Source organism: Trachinotus anak, unplaced genomic scaffold (assembly GCF_046630095.1).
Source record: "Trachinotus anak isolate AG129_WGS33_773 ecotype Australia unplaced genomic scaffold, CSIRO_AGI_Tana_v1 ptg000003l, whole genome shotgun sequence".
Classification (NCBI taxonomy): domain Eukaryota; kingdom Metazoa; phylum Chordata; class Actinopteri; order Carangiformes; family Carangidae; genus Trachinotus; species Trachinotus anak.
The window spans coordinates 13,242,142-13,258,172 of record NW_027273854.1 but is presented as its reverse complement, the minus strand read 5'-3'; the positions used below and the strand labels follow the sequence as shown (position 1 = coordinate 13,258,172).

Here is a 16,031-nt window from a genome sequence, read left to right as displayed (position 1 = left end):
CACAGCTGAGGTCATCAGCCTCATGGGCAAGAAAATCCTGTCTTCTGGCTCTCTCAGCTTCTCACAGGCGTCATTGGCTAAAAACATGACAGAGTGAATCACACTCAGTATCCAACAATGGTGACGTGGCAAATACACTTACTGTTATATGAAAAATCTGCTCTTCCTACTGCCTTTCACAAGTTTACTGTGTAGATTACATGTGGTGTGTTGCACAAATTCATGTCATCTACAGTGATAAATAGATCCATATTTCATTTCACAAGCGTATGATGTGAATCTATTTGCACATATTCACAGCTTTCAAACAATCAGTGTCATCAGATGACAGTCTGCCAGTGAACAGCAAGTATGAAAGATCCAAATCAAACATTTACACAAACTAAACTGGGTTAAAAAGCTACCCAGTGTGAGTCAATATAACACCAAGTCACTACTGGTTTAGTATTACCCAGTACCAATGAGTTCTGACCAGAGTTAATGTTATTTTTATACCACTGGATCAAAACAACCATTGTGATGAGTGATTTTCTACCCACATTAAATAATGTGAGCACAGAAAATTGAATTCAGCCATAAAAAATTGCCACAGATGTTTTTTAGATTCAAAATAGACTACGTCTTATTCAACACCATGGGTCTGATCTGTGGACTTTTGCATTAGCAGTCCAAAGACTCGAAATCCTACCACTATAACCTGATTTAGTTATGGTATTATCCAACTAGAATTAAACCCAAACTATCTAACTTTTGTTGAACAGCAGCCATTGTGGCCACAAGTTAGAAATAATAACAATAAATGCTAAAGTGTAAATATCCACTGCGCAACAATCTCCATCTAAAGTTTGCTATCATTAGCCACCATAGGATACTGGTCATATCAGACCAAGTAAGGCTGCAGCAGCAAAACCCCTGTAGTTTATTGTATTAAAACTACAATAAACTACAATACACTACAATAAACAACTCAACTTTTCATTCATAAGTGAAAGAATTTCTTCTTTCTTCTTTCAAAAGTTGCATAGTCCTGTTTTAAGATTAGCTACCACAGTTAACTACAAGTACAAACAACTTTGGAAGAAGATTACTCATTTAATTGGTCGTGATATGACATATTATAAAAGCCAGAGTGGGATCTTATAGTCACAATTTTTTTTTTTTTTGAAACAATGTTTGTTTTTCAAAGCAAATTTTACATGAAACATCCCCTTAACCGCAGCATGCTATGTCATATTTAAAAAATAAAATAAAGCTGATAAAGCCACTTAGTTTCAGTAAGGCAAGCACTTTTCAAACCCTAATTCCTTTCTCTTGGTGGGCTCTTGTAGGATTCACTGAGCCACACAGGGCCATACATTATGGTGCATGCTGGTGACACCAAGGTATTACCACACACTCAGTCCAACCAGGGGCAACACACACCACTGACAATCACAACAGTAGCCCATTATGCTGGTCTTACACTTGAGCGAGGGATGTCTAAAAGCATGACTTCGAGCCACATGGTCAAAGCACACTTCTTCGCCCCTGATGCCTCTCTTTTCTGAGTGCCACTTATCTTTCTGCTCTGCTGCACTGTGTAAGCTAGCATTTTAAAGACTAAAAGTCAGGGAGAGCGGGATTGGAGGGGGGGGGGCAGAGAGATTCACCATACATACCACAAGCACACTGGTGTTGACAGAGGAGCAGCTCCGGACAAGTGTGGATGCGTTCCTAATGGCTATGTGTTTGTGAGAGACAGGAGACAGATAGTCAGATAGACAGACAGGTTGGGGGAGAGGTGTTGGCTTGCCAACCCCCCACCCACTCTCCTCGCAACCACCAGCAGGCAGGCCGAGAGGAGAGGGGCCGAGGATGGACGAGCTGCTGAGAGAGGAAAAGAGGAAGCACAGCCGGAGGACGACGACGTGGAGGAGGAGGAAGAGGAGTGGGAGGAGAGGGATGACAGGGGGAATCTGTGGGCCAGGGGGAGAGAGATGAAAAGGGAGAGGTGAAGAAGGAACAGAGGGAGGGGGGTGGGCCAGGTGTTCCCCTCACAGCTGTATCAGTCAGTCGCTGTCTCCTGAGCGCTCAGCGTATAGTATACAAGCAGACTCATATGGCTTCCCTATGATGGAGGTTGCTCTAAACAGAGGCTGAATCAGTAAATGCAGTTTCTCCTTTTGACAAATGCAGCCACATCTTAGACTCAACCATAACAAACACACACCCATGCATCTCAACAGAAGTTAAAGAGCCGTAAAAAGTAACACTTAAAGCGTTATTTCCCTGTGAAAACACCACAGCTCACCACAGACGTCCACGAATCCTTCACACTCCATTTTTCCAGATCTGCTCGGTTCCAATCAAACATATGGAAACTATCTACAGTGTCCTCGTGGTAGGGTTAAAGAGTGCCTCGCTCCACAGAGTGACAAGAAGAAGAAAAGCTGTGGAGCGGCAGAGCGCAAGCGAGAGAGGAACTAACCTTCAAAGTCTGATATGATCCCTTCCAAGTGAGCGTTGACAGTGGAATCAGACATTTTGGGAAGTAAGTGTGTATGTGCGTGTGTGTATAATGTGAGAGAAGAGGGAGCAGGGTTCCCTTTCCCCAGCAAGGAAAAGTCTTCCTGAGGCGCAGTCCCGCTTTTAAACAAATCCCAAATTAGGAGCCCGTGCAAGAGAGAGGAGGGGAGGGAAAAAAAAAAAAAAACACAGGAGTTGAGCAGCTCACTGATCCAAACTCGCTCCCTATCTCTCCTCTCTTTCTTCGGGCAGCAACTTATTTTTCTCTTCTCCTCCTTCTCAACTTCCAGAGCTTGGAATGAGCGAGCGATGACAACCCCCCACTCCCTCCTCTCTTCTCCCTCTCTCCCTTTAGCTCACTGCACCCCCCCCCCTCCTTCCCTCCATACCTCCCTCCCCTTCTGCAGCCGTCCTCTCAGACTGGCTCCTTTGAAAGCTCTCATTTTTGACTGGGTCGGTCAAATTATACGCATGCTAACATTCAAACACACTTCCTGTAGGCTTGATCACATGGCTAACACACCCTGGGCAGCTGATGAAACAACACAGATAGTCATTACTGAGATTTTTTTTTAAAGTCTTATTCCACTGAATATGGCAACATCAGCATCATGTAAGCACATACATCTATGCACAAAGTTATAGTCACGTAGAAAGCAAAACAAGTCCGTATCCAATCTTATCTTACAGTAGATGGAGTGAAAAGTTACAGTAGATAGAAAAATAAATCCAGAGTGGAAACAGAATCAAACTATGGACTAATATGGTCAGGACAGGCTCACGCAGGCAGTTAGTAGATCATCTGACATGCTCAGTCGCTCTGGAGGCAGACATCAATAAATAAGTAGCCTAATGACTTAATGACTATGTGAATGAGCCCCTGTGTGTGGGGGCGGTGGGGGGGGGGGGGTCGGAGGGTGGACAGGGGCGTTGGTCAGTGTGTGTGAGGTATGTGTGTGCGTTTGTGTCTGTGTGCTTGAGAGGAAGAAGTAAGAAGGATGTGGAAGTTGGGGGATGTCTGTATCAGTAGGTGTGTATCTAGTCCAGTGGATGCACGTCAAGAAGGTACCATGATTGTATACAGGTGAGCACATTCTCGCTTCTAAAACAATATCAAGAAAAACAAAGGTCACTTTGATTCTCACCCTGTGTAAAAAAAACTGGAATCACCCAGTGAGAAGTTGCCCTGAGGCAACTGAAGCATATTCAGGACTTTATCAGACACAGGCCAACCCGCATCTGGCCTCTGCACCAAAATGAACCATTTATTAGTGACTAGACAATAAATGCTAGCGTGTGTGTGTGTGCATGCGTGTGTGTGTGTGTCTCTTTTCAAGCGCAAAGATATACTGCATTCAAAATAGGGCAGCCCTGAGAGACAACACCACTTTAGGCAAAAATTAGAAGACACGTAAAATATAAAAAGAGTTTGGATAGATGATAGAACATAGAGAGATATGGAGAATAACTTGGATTTAAGCTGCAATAAATTATTCAGGCTGTGAAGCCACAGAAGAATTTCTCAATAGCTGTTATCCAATGAGTGATTTATCAGAAAATGTTTGGGATCGAAACCTTGCATGTCTGGCAAGCTTACTGCCAATTTGCTGCTTACATTGGAATCAAAGTTTGCGTTTTCCGTTGATTTAGGCATGTTTACCGCTCATAAACACAGATGTGTGCGAGTGCGCAAAACACACACTAACACTGATTTCAAAACAAATACGAGGCTTTACTGTACCAAAATCTGCAATCTGAGCTTAATCTTACACCACATTTCCCCGCCATCGAACCATGCAAAGTATGTAACCCACAATATGTTTGAGAAAGCACTTGAATCGTCAACAAATATTTTGGGTTAACATGAAAATTGGACCTGTGCCTGGAACTTTTAAAGGCCAGCACAGGTGCCTGCGATGCAATGAATAAGTAAAAATAACTTTTGATGCAAGATGTCTTTGTCTTTCTCCCTGGTTTGAGAACATCATGGTGAAGGGTGAGCGCATAATGTGCAATGCAAATCCTTCCCTCAAAAGTCTAAGGTTAATCTTCTTAGACATCCTATTGCCCCATTCAAATAAACATACATCTATTGTATAGGTATGAAGTATCATCCCCACAATATCTGACACCGGCAGTCTCTCCACCAGAGGTCAGTGTTGCACCTATAAATGATACCTGTCAGCATGGGCAGCAGTGATAGTGGCTGCAGTGTCATTAGCGTACAGTAATCTGATCTGGAAACAGAAAAAGATGGCGACATGGGGAGAATCCTGCTCCGGACACACCCTCACCCAACTCAGTGTGTCCTGCCCTACATATGTGTCAGATTCCACCAGTCCCTGGCACACACTCATATTCTGACACACGCAGAGCTGCACACACACACACACACACACACACACACACACACACACACACAAACATACACACACACACACCCACACACAAGTAACAAGAAAGTGCACAGCCGATGCATGCAAAAATATATCCATGCACACACTGAGGCAAGCAACACATGCATGCACTCAGCCTCGCATCCAACACACATACGCACAACCACCCACACACACACAGACAAACGCACACACACTCACACACAGACACACACAGACACACACACACACACACAGAAAAACACACTTCCTTCCACTGCATATCCTTACAAGCCCCAGCAAGCCCAGACAGTGCTAATCCAATCTGCTGTAACAACTGTCACACTGGGAGAAGACTAGAATGTTTTTTGCCCTGATCTGTGAAGAACTTCATTCATATCATAGCAATTATGCACTCACATTCAGTACATTAGTTATATTGGATCATTTAGTTTTTTAGAAGGCCTAACAGTAAACATACACATTCATCCAAAAATGATCAATGTTCTACCTGTGGTATTATCACTCTCTTGCTCTAAAATTAGTTTTGACAGCAGTTTATAGTTGTTGTGATGATAACTAACACCTGTCAAATGCAGATAATGAATCTGCTGTGGTCCCACATTTCCTGCAAAGTGTATTGTAATGTATTTGAATAGGCAGCTGCTGGTGTTATGTTGCACTGCAGCGTACAGATGAAGAGAGACAGAGACAGCCGCCGGCTGCTTAAAGAAACCCAGATCTCCACCGCTCTAATGTAGGACCTGCCCTCCCAAGACTTGAAATATGAGAGAAGCAGAGTGGGAGGAGAGGAGGGTAACTTCTATAAACAGATGCCAGGCCGGCGTGGCAGTTGCTAGGGCAATGCCAGGGCAACGCTGGGCTGCGAATGTCAGCGGCCGACCACCAGCGGCACAAACTTGTGCGCGCACACACAACGACACCAGTAGATCCACATGCCTCGGCGCCAGTCTGCACCCTCCCCTGCAGGCCGACCTATGCCAGTGGAGAGACATCCTGAGATCTCTGGAATCTGAGATGTAGCTCCAAGAAATAAAATGTTTCACCGGTATCCAAACCCACACTGGGCAATGAAATGCAGGGATACACCTGAACTGTGTTATTCATGACTACAGCTATGTCAACTGTAACTTATAATAAAAAATAATAGACATAAAAGCAACCTGCAGTTGAACACAAAAATAATAATATAATGGTTAGTCAATCATGGTTGATTTACCACTTAAATGAATGTCCCTTAAGATTTAATTCAATATTCAACAGCAAGTAGGGAGCAGACATACACAGGAAAAGAATACAGAAAACTACTCGTATGTTTCTATGACATGTTCATGAGAAAAGGTTTTCAAGAGGTGATTTAAAAGACTGAATTGATATTAAAGCTCTATAAAGAATGTATGTCATTGTGAAGACATTCTGCAATATATCTGCATATGGCAGTTTTGTGTCATGAATGATGATCAGTTTTCCATTTGAGGTCATGTCAGGTTTAGACGGATCATTGTTATTTAAAGATTATGAGTACCAGCTACAGAGGAAACCCCAGCTTCCTGCTGAGTTCATCCTAAAACAACCAAAGCTTTGTTGGCCATGATGTAGACAATTCACCCGTGAGTCAGACTGTATCAAACGAGCCATCTGGAAGAGGTAAAATCTGTGTGTGTGTTGTGTGCTGGCAAGTGCGTGCAATACTTGCATTGATTGCGTGTGTTCATTTATTCACGTGTGTATATTTTGGATGTGACTAGCTAGTAACCGCAGCTCTGTTTACATGGCAACCCCCACAATAAGCAGCTTTACCTGCATGGCTCAGGACTTCAGAGAGGAGAGATGGATGGACAAGACAAGAAAGAGAGGGGAAAGGTGGGAAAAGATTCCTCCCCAGGTAGAGAAGGAGAGAAAGACAGACAGAGAGTGATGTGGAGTGACACCCAACGCCAATGACTCTAATGGAAACAATGAAGCAGGAAACTTTCTCTCTGGTGTGTGTGTGAGAGGAAAAGAAAGAAAGAGAGAAACACAGAGAGAGAGAGAGCAGTGTTAGTATGACTAATGGAATCAGCAGCACTGGTAGAGTAAACATCGGCCGAAAAATGGCTGGCTTTCACTGCAGTACTGTGCTTTCAGCTAAATGTGGGAATGAATGGCAAAAGAAAACACAACAGTGAGGATCTCTGACAGTCCAATATGGCAAGAGAACTTTGCTAACAAAAGAAAAGTGAGTACAATGTTACAAACAGAACCCTAATGCCAGAGTTTTTATTCAATGTGAAAGACTTGGTGTAGAGGGTCAGACAGTTCCGCAATATCACAAACACACGCTCACATAAAACCACCCTCATGTGGCCCCAGAACGCACATGGTTAAGTAGCTCCCTCTAAAGTATATGCACAGCTGTAGTGACAACAGCTGCCTTAAACCAAATGTTAAACAGCAGCACCCAGCCAGACTCTGCTAAATTTAATCAAATACAGCACCTGTTGGAAATAGGGCACTGTACATACACACACACACACACACACACACACAGAGGCATACCCCCTCAAATGCTTTTGCTCAGTGGTTTGCTTTGCAGTGAGCGGTGTCTGTATGTGTAAGCGAGTGCATCGGCTGTCTGCACACATGCTAGTGCCTGCAAGTGTGTGTGTTCCCTCATGCATGGGGTGGAATGGCTTGGTAAATAGAGAGAGCAGCTGTCCTCTATCAGAGATGACTCTCAATAGGCCTCTCTCTCTCTCTCTCCTTCTCTCTTTCTCCCACCTCCACCCTCTGCTCCATCTCTCCACTGGCTAATAACACTGTTTAGTGCGTCAACAAGCCAGCATTGATCGCTATCCTTGTTGTTCCCCTTGCACATGCATATTGTTCTGCTCAGCACACTACCATGGAAACTCACCCCACAAGACCAATGGTGTTTCACCAGGAAGGAACACGGCCGCAATTTCCTTCAGTAATGCTTCTCTCCTTAAAAGTTATACAGGGTGATATTCAAAACATGTATGCTGAGACAAAGGCGAGAACACAAGAAACAGCAAAACAACACTTGTTGCTTTGTGTGTGTGTGTATATGTGTTCAGGACCTCGCAAAAGAGAGAGGTTAACATGAAAAGCATTTTGAATTACTCATCTCAGCACCTCCATCTGGTGGGAGAAGCGTATACTACATATCAAACAGGCAACTTTCTGCACAAACTCAAAATGACGCCTGTCACTGGATTTATGAAGAGGTTGGTTTGAGGTAGAAACCACCTAGGATAACTGAGGCTACTCTGTAAGTCATGAGTCTGATATTTCAGTCTGAGCTGACTGTGGCTGTGTCACACAGACTTTTAACAAACATCATCAGCTGACCTCACTGGGACTGGAATGAATGGGACACGTCAGCCCCTTTATGCTCTATTCCCAGTCTCTGTGTGGCTGATGGACAGTTTCCGTTGGGAGCATCATCACCGTTGATTCATGTGGGAAGAAAACACAGGAAACAAAGAGAGTCTTGCAAATCAGCATCAACTCCAGAGTGGGAGGAACATTAGCGAGAAGTGAACTGAATTGATTTGGCCAAGGTAGATGAGAGGTACTCATCTGCCATGTGAGTCAGTAGGAGCCAATACTTTGCCACAAGTTGTACACACACACACACACACACACACACAAACACACACACACACTTAAAAGACAACGCCTTGAGAAAGAGATGCGTTCTATTTGTGTACGCAAATAGAAAAAACACGCTACACACTAAGTTCTCCAGTGAACATTCACATGAAACATACACAAAGTATGTCCTGCTGAAGCCATTACAGCTCCCTGGAGGAAGCACCTGGAGACAAGGGGCCACAATGAGCGAGAAAGAGAGAGAGAGAGAGAGAGAGAGAGAGAGAGAGAGAGACAGAGAGAGAGAGAGAGAGAGAGAGAGAGAGAGAGGGTGATACCTACATCACACACACTTGTCAATTACACACACTTACATCCAGATTTCACACGCGCAGTCTAGGTGTTACAAGCCATAGTAGATCACAAACACAACAACCACATATACTGTACATGTACACACACACAGACACACACATGCACACACACACACACAATAACATGCACATGCTGCTGCAGCCACTTCATTCCCACTCCAACCGAGGGTTTTTTTCATGCCAATGAGCTTTTTTACAACACTCACACTAACACTCATAAAAATACCATTAAGAAGCAGACAGCGTTGCCTCACTGATGACTTTAGCATAATGTACGACACACACACACACACGCTCACACTGAGACAAACTCTTATCAGTTCAATATGCATGCTGTTGACAGCATCCAACAGGAAAAACAGCATCAGAGGGAGAGTTTGGAAAAAGTCAGGATTTTTATTTGCAAAGTCAGCCTTACTTTGCCAGTGGACTGAGGCAGGGCTTTCTCTGTCCTGTTAGCTAAAGGAGGGACTGACTGATGGCCGAAGCAAATCAGAGCCACAAGGGACAAGAGTAGTACTGTTCAAACAGAGCTCTTTCCTGTTTTCACACCAAAGAAGAATGGGAGAATGCAGATGGAGAAAAAAAGGAGAGAGAAATGTCTAAGAAATAAGTGCTGTTTCTGTGTCACTTCATCACAGCATCAAATCTTCAGAAGGTTTTCTCCCACAATAAATGTCCTATTTTCATGCAGCGAACACTGAAGTGAAAATGGGGGAAAAGACAGGCAGACAGAGACGGGAATGGAAAAGAGATGGTGACTGAGCAACAACCTGTAAAGACAAAAACATTTAACGGGAAACAATGGGACAGAAGGGGTGGAGATGGTGGGCACAAACAGAGACAGAAAAACCTGCAAACATTACAGGCACACAACAGATAAAGACAGATAAAGCATAACAGGTCCGCAAAGCTGCTATTCAAACCCTGCAGAGCTCCCAGCTCCAGCTCCAAACCCCAAAGAAAACATGCAGTCAGCAAACAGGACAGAATGAGAGAGTGGAAAATACCATAGAGGGGAAAATAGAGGCAGGCTCTTACAGAAAAGACACTCGATCACAGTAAAGTAGCTGATTGAAGAACCTTAAACTACACTTTGTTTTCCATTCAGGAGAGGAGCTTGTCTTCATCTGGGCTGAGAGTTTCCAGAGAGTTTGTCTTACCTGAGAATTTGTCCCCCTCCATAACCAGATCACTCCCTCCACAGCCACATGTAGTGTCTGCTCTTTGACTCCACTCTCTCTCCCCTCTCTCTCTCTCTCTCTCTCTCTCTCTCTCCCTCTCTCTCTCTCTGTCTTTTTTTGGACTTCCCTTTCTCTCGTCCCTCTCTCCCTCTCCCTCTGGTCCTCTTCCTCCTCTTCTTACTCTCTCTTTCCTTTCGGGCTCTCTGTTCTCCCTCCCTCTCCTCAGTTTGATTCCTTCAGTGTGTCTTGCTAATGAATTCGGAATTACGACATCCCCATGTGCTGATCATATGTTGCATTCGCCTCTCTTTCTCTTTCTCCCTCTTTTTCTCTCTCTTACCCTTTCTTTCTTCAGAGCAGACCAAAAGACTGAAGCGGCATTGTGTCTTGAAAATAGAAACCATTAGCTCCACCATGTGACATGGACGGACTAAAATAACCCGCTGGTCTTGCAAACTCCTCTGCCAGCTTACTTACTTTATAATGGTGCTTGAGTGTGTGCACTGTGGCCTTGATTCATTCGATAACAACTGATATTTGTCAAGCTGGTGTGAAAGACATTCCCTTAGCTATGTCTAGACTTCCTCACGATGAATCAGATACAGTTCTGCCTTTTTAAACGTGTGAAAGGACGACAGCCTGTTGAAATAATACCGACATGAAAAAACAATATGGGACGGAAAGCAAGGGAAGAATTTTATGAAAACACACTTCGCAAAAATGTTTACAAAGGCCAGCCATTAATCCATGAGAGGCAGTGTGGTTGTGCCTGTGTTACTGGTGAGGAAAAAGGAGTCAAACAGAGAGTAATGGAGACAGAGAGAGGGATAAAACCAGTGTGTGTTATGAAGATTGGTAAAACCCCAGCCCTCGCTCTAAATCGTGCTTGGTCTAGAGCAGTCTCCGTGTTCAGGAAACTGAGATGACCTCCGACCTCTGGCACGTCCCTCACACTGCGCTCGGGGGTCAGAGGTCACATGGCAAGCGTCTGAGCCCTGATAGAGAGATCAAACACACTCAGACATGTCAGTCTGGTTTCTTGTGCAACACACACCACTACAGTGACCTTGTGTATTGCATGTTCACCTGTGTTTGTGTATTCATGATCATTCATGTGCGCTTGCGTTTCACTGATATATGTCTGTCATTATATCATCATTAATTCTTTAATTAAAGCCAGCTGATGCATTGGGTGATGAAACAAGGAACATTTGCACTCTGGCGGCCCCGAATGGCCAACATGTGTAACTCTGATGGCCTGCAAAGTGACCTGCTATGTTAAGAGGACACAGTTTACAAACATGGCAGGAGGTGTGGGGAAGGATCAACATTCAGCAAGTATTTTAAGATTAATTAGGTGCACAGTTTTTACAGGTAATTTAAACACCGAACATGGAGATCGGGATCTAGTGTTTTGCTTTCAAACCCAATGAAAGACAATGAAATGAAACATCAAAATTAGGACCAAATGAAATGAGGTGAGGGTAAATACAACTCCCTGAATCCTTATCAGCAGATGGAACAATAACAATAATGTTAACATTATTTCATCACTGTTCAAAGAAATAAAACAACATAAAACAAGAGGGTGTTATTTCACATAGTTGAGACGCACCTCTTAGATATGCAGTACTGTGTGTGTGTGTGTGTGTGTGTGTGTGTGTGTACATATATATACATTCATGTATGCATATGTCCAATAGAGCGCGATCTGCTGACTCCCAGATGGGAAATAACCACACACAAATTAACAATAGACACAGTGTTGGATAGACCTGTGTGGGTTTGTGTGTGCATGAGTTGAGGTTACAGTAAAGCATCCTCCCCAACAGCCGCCTGCCGGCTCGTAAATCTGCCCTGTTGGCAGATGTTTTGTATGGAGCATCTCGCATGCACGCAAACACACAGACACACACACAGCCATGCATTCACATACACACACGCACCCGCAAACACACACACACACACACACACACACACAAATATGCCCTGTGGCGACTGCATCAATGTCAGGGAGGTCTGCTGACAAGCAGGGCCTTATCCTCAGCCCTGAGCACTTCCCCCAAAACCTGTGTGTGTATGTGCTTATGCATATCTGCATGTGTGTGTGTGTGTGTTTTGTATCTGCTGGCATGCTTGTGTGTGCATGTGTACATGACGGTGTATCTTCACCAGTCTTGCCTGTATTTCACTCTGACGCCCAGACAGCAAAACACAGAAGCTCCAGAACTCACGATACTCTGACACTATACACTTACGTATAGATGCAGAAGACCAACCCCTCCCATAAAGTAGAAATATAATGTGGAAGCACGGTAGCAACAGAGCTTTTGAATGAATTTAACAAATAAATCAGCCTGTATGTCAGCATTTCAGAGTGTTCAGGGACAGACTGTATGTCGTATTGATATTTACGATTTGTGAACACTCAGTTAAAAAAAATGCTCTCATAATTTTCTCCAGATGTTCTGATTCAGAAGATGTTTCACTTCCAGATCAAATCAAATGAGGCTGCTTCACTCGCAGTTTTACTTTGCTCATAAAGATAAAGCAGCCCTGAAAATATTGTGTAAAGGGGGTACAACTACTCAAATATAACAACAAAATCTCCCGTGTGTCCTCATATCACTGATTGCGCTCATGTTGCTGTAATGTGTTTGCTGTCTCTCTTGGCCTAACAGCTGTGGGATGAATACACATCCTGGGGCCTGTTTCACAAAAGAGATCTGGAAGCACTAATTATACACATGGTGCCAGTGTCCTGTTTCACAGTGACTGTAATCTGCGAAGTGACGATGAATGTATCAAGTCCTATAGTCCTCTTGCCTGCTGATGCATTCTGGTTAAAGGTGTCAAAGTGAACACAAAAGGAACTGATCTCAGCACAGCCCCTCTAATGGTGAGTTTGTGCTTTCACACGCAGTCTACAACTTGTGTATGCCAAAACTGATATGTGTGCATGTGTGTGTGTGTGTGTGTATATGTGTGTGTGTGTGTGTGTGTGTGTGTGTGTGTGCTCGCTTCAGTTCCCCTCCTTTCTCTCCTCTCTCTTTGTGCTGATGCTGCAGACGGTGTTGGCTCTTCCCACTGGGAGAAGATGCTTCAGTGGTGAGCCACAACTTCAGCCTGTTTGCCAATACTGTGTTAGCTACTCTCTATCTCTCTCTCTCTCTCTCTCTCTCTCTCACATACACAGACACACACACACACACAAACACACTCACATGGGCATGCCCAGCCACTATTTTTTATTGTCATGTAAAATTGCACAAAACACCAGAAATATGTGATTTTAGAAAGTGTTGCAAATACTTTCAAGTTTGGTGCTGCTTATAGAGTCTGTTTCGATTGCCACACAGGCTTTTACTTCCTCCTGTTTTCCAGGATGCTTTTGCTATACCAGAGGCCCAAAAAATAATGTAGTACAGTAGTATTAATAAACAAATAAATAAATGTCATATAAAGTCTGAAGGAGCAACGAAATGTCATTATATACCAGTGGCAGAGGAGCTACAGGTGCCCTTTTCATTGCATAATTTTGTTAAGTCGTCTTCATATCATTGTTAGTATTGGAACATAGATGAAAATACAAACTAATTTTCAACTTTTCATTTTTTAAATACAAAATATGACATATATTTTGAGGATTTTTGGGTAACTTGGTACATATTCACATAGACTAGAGCGTGTGCACCAAGACACAAATGTCTTTGCTTTATTGCAGGCCTCTTTGCCATCCCTCTGTCTCTAAAACTGTCTTTATCACTGCCTCTGTTATCTGCTGTTTACCTGCTATCTGGACAGGAAACAGTACCTGCTCTGCCCTCAGCGTTACCTCATCTCTCTGCTGAAGGTCAATGGGTCCGACTTAGATAATGCTTTACAGTGACAGTGAGCAATTAAATGGAAGCTGGAAAAGGTAGTGTATGCCCAAATTTGGATGGATGAAAGATAAGCAGATCAGTGGATGGACAGTATAGTACAGTACAGATTGATGCACTAGATGTACGTGTGTATAGATGTAGGTATGCATGCGCTGTATGTATGGATGGAGGTGTGAATGGTTAGATAGATGAAAATGCCAAAGGTGCAGTCTACTTACTGGGACTGGTGATGCCAGATCCCTCTCTTTCTGTTCTTCTTGCTCGAGCGCTGGCTGATCTCGCTGGGAACAAGGACAGAAGAAAAAAAAGAACGTCAAGTGACACTGTGATGCAGTCAACAGATGTGCCACCAGGCATTCATCAGTAAGAGGCTCAGCACTTCTGGTGATGGCAACAGTTGTATGCCCTAGATATATTATGACTCTCAGAGGACCAGCTAAGGTGGCAGGTTTGGTTTTGCAGTTTGTTAAAGCAGCCCATAACTGGAAATTAGCCTTACAGCTAACACTAGCACATTTACAGTGATGTTTTTTGAGTGACGGTGTTATATAATATGTACTGTCCCTTAAAAAAGCTGGTTTAAACTCTCTCTCTTTAAGACTCTGCCTGAAACAACTTTTCAAACAACTTTAAACACGTTTTTTTCAGTCTCAGTTTGTTTTTATTTTTATGACTGTGTGGAATATGTGGAAATAATTCAAGGCAAATTTGGATGTAAAACTAAATGCATGAAGTAGCTTAGTAATAACACTGCATGGCCAGTGTGACAACTCAGCAGCTATGAAGGTCTTGTTCATAGTTTCAGCTGGTCAATGGAACCTGCTGTTAAAATGCTTTGGCAGGTAATAACAATTATGTTCAAAGGGAAAGTCATAGACAACAAGCAAGTAAGTCATATACAACAACTGCATGTGCTAATCACAGTAACAGCTAATCTGAAAGTAAAATAAGACGTGGTTATCTTGTATTATTGATTTTGTCTCCTCAAACAAGTGACAACTGTACAAGGCTACTGAGGATAAAAAAAAAAGTTACCTGAGTTACCTTATGTCTATAGTTACACATGAATGATCTCATCAGGGTTCAGTGCAATTCGAGTTTGGAATACCAAAGAGTCTGCATCCTCAATCACGCTCATCGAACAGCTCCCAGGGCCAACAGCTGAGTCCTACATTATGCTGGCTGCTGTAGGGAATCAGAGGAATGTCTCTTCCTCTTAGCTGATGCTCTGCACCGTGACACTGGTGGAATGCTACAGATAAATCCTCATTGACCGACTGTGGTGAGTATGTATGTATGTATGTATGTGTGTGTGCGTGTCTGTGTGTGTGTAAGTCTAGTTCTGCTGAATCAGCAGCCACTGCATGGTGGGGGGAGGGCAAACTGGAACACAACTGTTGTTCAGATGGGTGATTCCACTCCATCAGAAAACTAGTGATGTCTAAAGTATATGGCTAAATAGTACATGCAAAAGTATGCTGCAATATTTTAAGGCAATATTCATGTGAGTAAAAGTATGAAATAAGAGTAAATGTTATGTATGGAAAGGGGCTTTTTAACATAATTGAGCTACTCGGTTGTTTTTTTTTTAATCAGAAGCCTGATAAAGCTCCAGAATGGCAACTTCAGTGCATCGGTCGGTCCCACTGCTTCTTTGGTCTGAAATATTCACGTAACTCTGACATTCATGCTCCCTAAAGGATGAATCCCACTGACTTTGGTGATCGTCTGCCCTTTCATCTACTGGCACCATTAGGTCCTAATGTTACTTTGTCCAATATGTTTGTTCTGCAATACTAATGAGCTTTCCATCACCTTCAGCTGTACTTAAGTGCTTATTAGCAAATATTAACACGCTAACATGCTAAATGAAGATGGTTTAACACATACATTTCATTATACATATGTTTCAGAGTAGATCCACATCTACTACTGTGAACAGTTTGATAAGACAAGCGATGTGTTTAGCCCAACTTTTCCTGGAAGAGGTGATACCGCCACAACAAGACGCTACACCTCTCTGAGATCAACCACCCACTCTTTCTTGTCTCTTCTCCACTTCCCCTGTCCTCTGTTCTTCTCCTGCATCAACCC

The 16,031-nt window shown here is 43.3% G+C and overlaps 1 protein-coding gene across 3 annotated transcripts in view; it reads right to left on the bottom strand.

The window, feature by feature from the left end:
- The window catches only part of LOC139618161 (septin-9-like), a 74,315-nt gene that overhangs the window by 49,380 nt on the left and 8,904 nt on the right, over positions 1-16,031 (bottom strand). The window contains exon 2 of one of the 3 annotated variants that reach the window (XM_071473842.1): positions 14,156-14,218. In XM_071473842.1, coding sequence (XP_071329943.1) covers positions 14,156-14,218 — 63 coding nt within the window. Of the gene's footprint in view, positions 1-2,467; positions 2,829-10,032; positions 10,292-14,155; positions 14,219-16,031 lie in introns of those variants that run through there. The other 2 variants (XM_071473845.1, XM_071473844.1) reach the window with 2 other exon arrangements.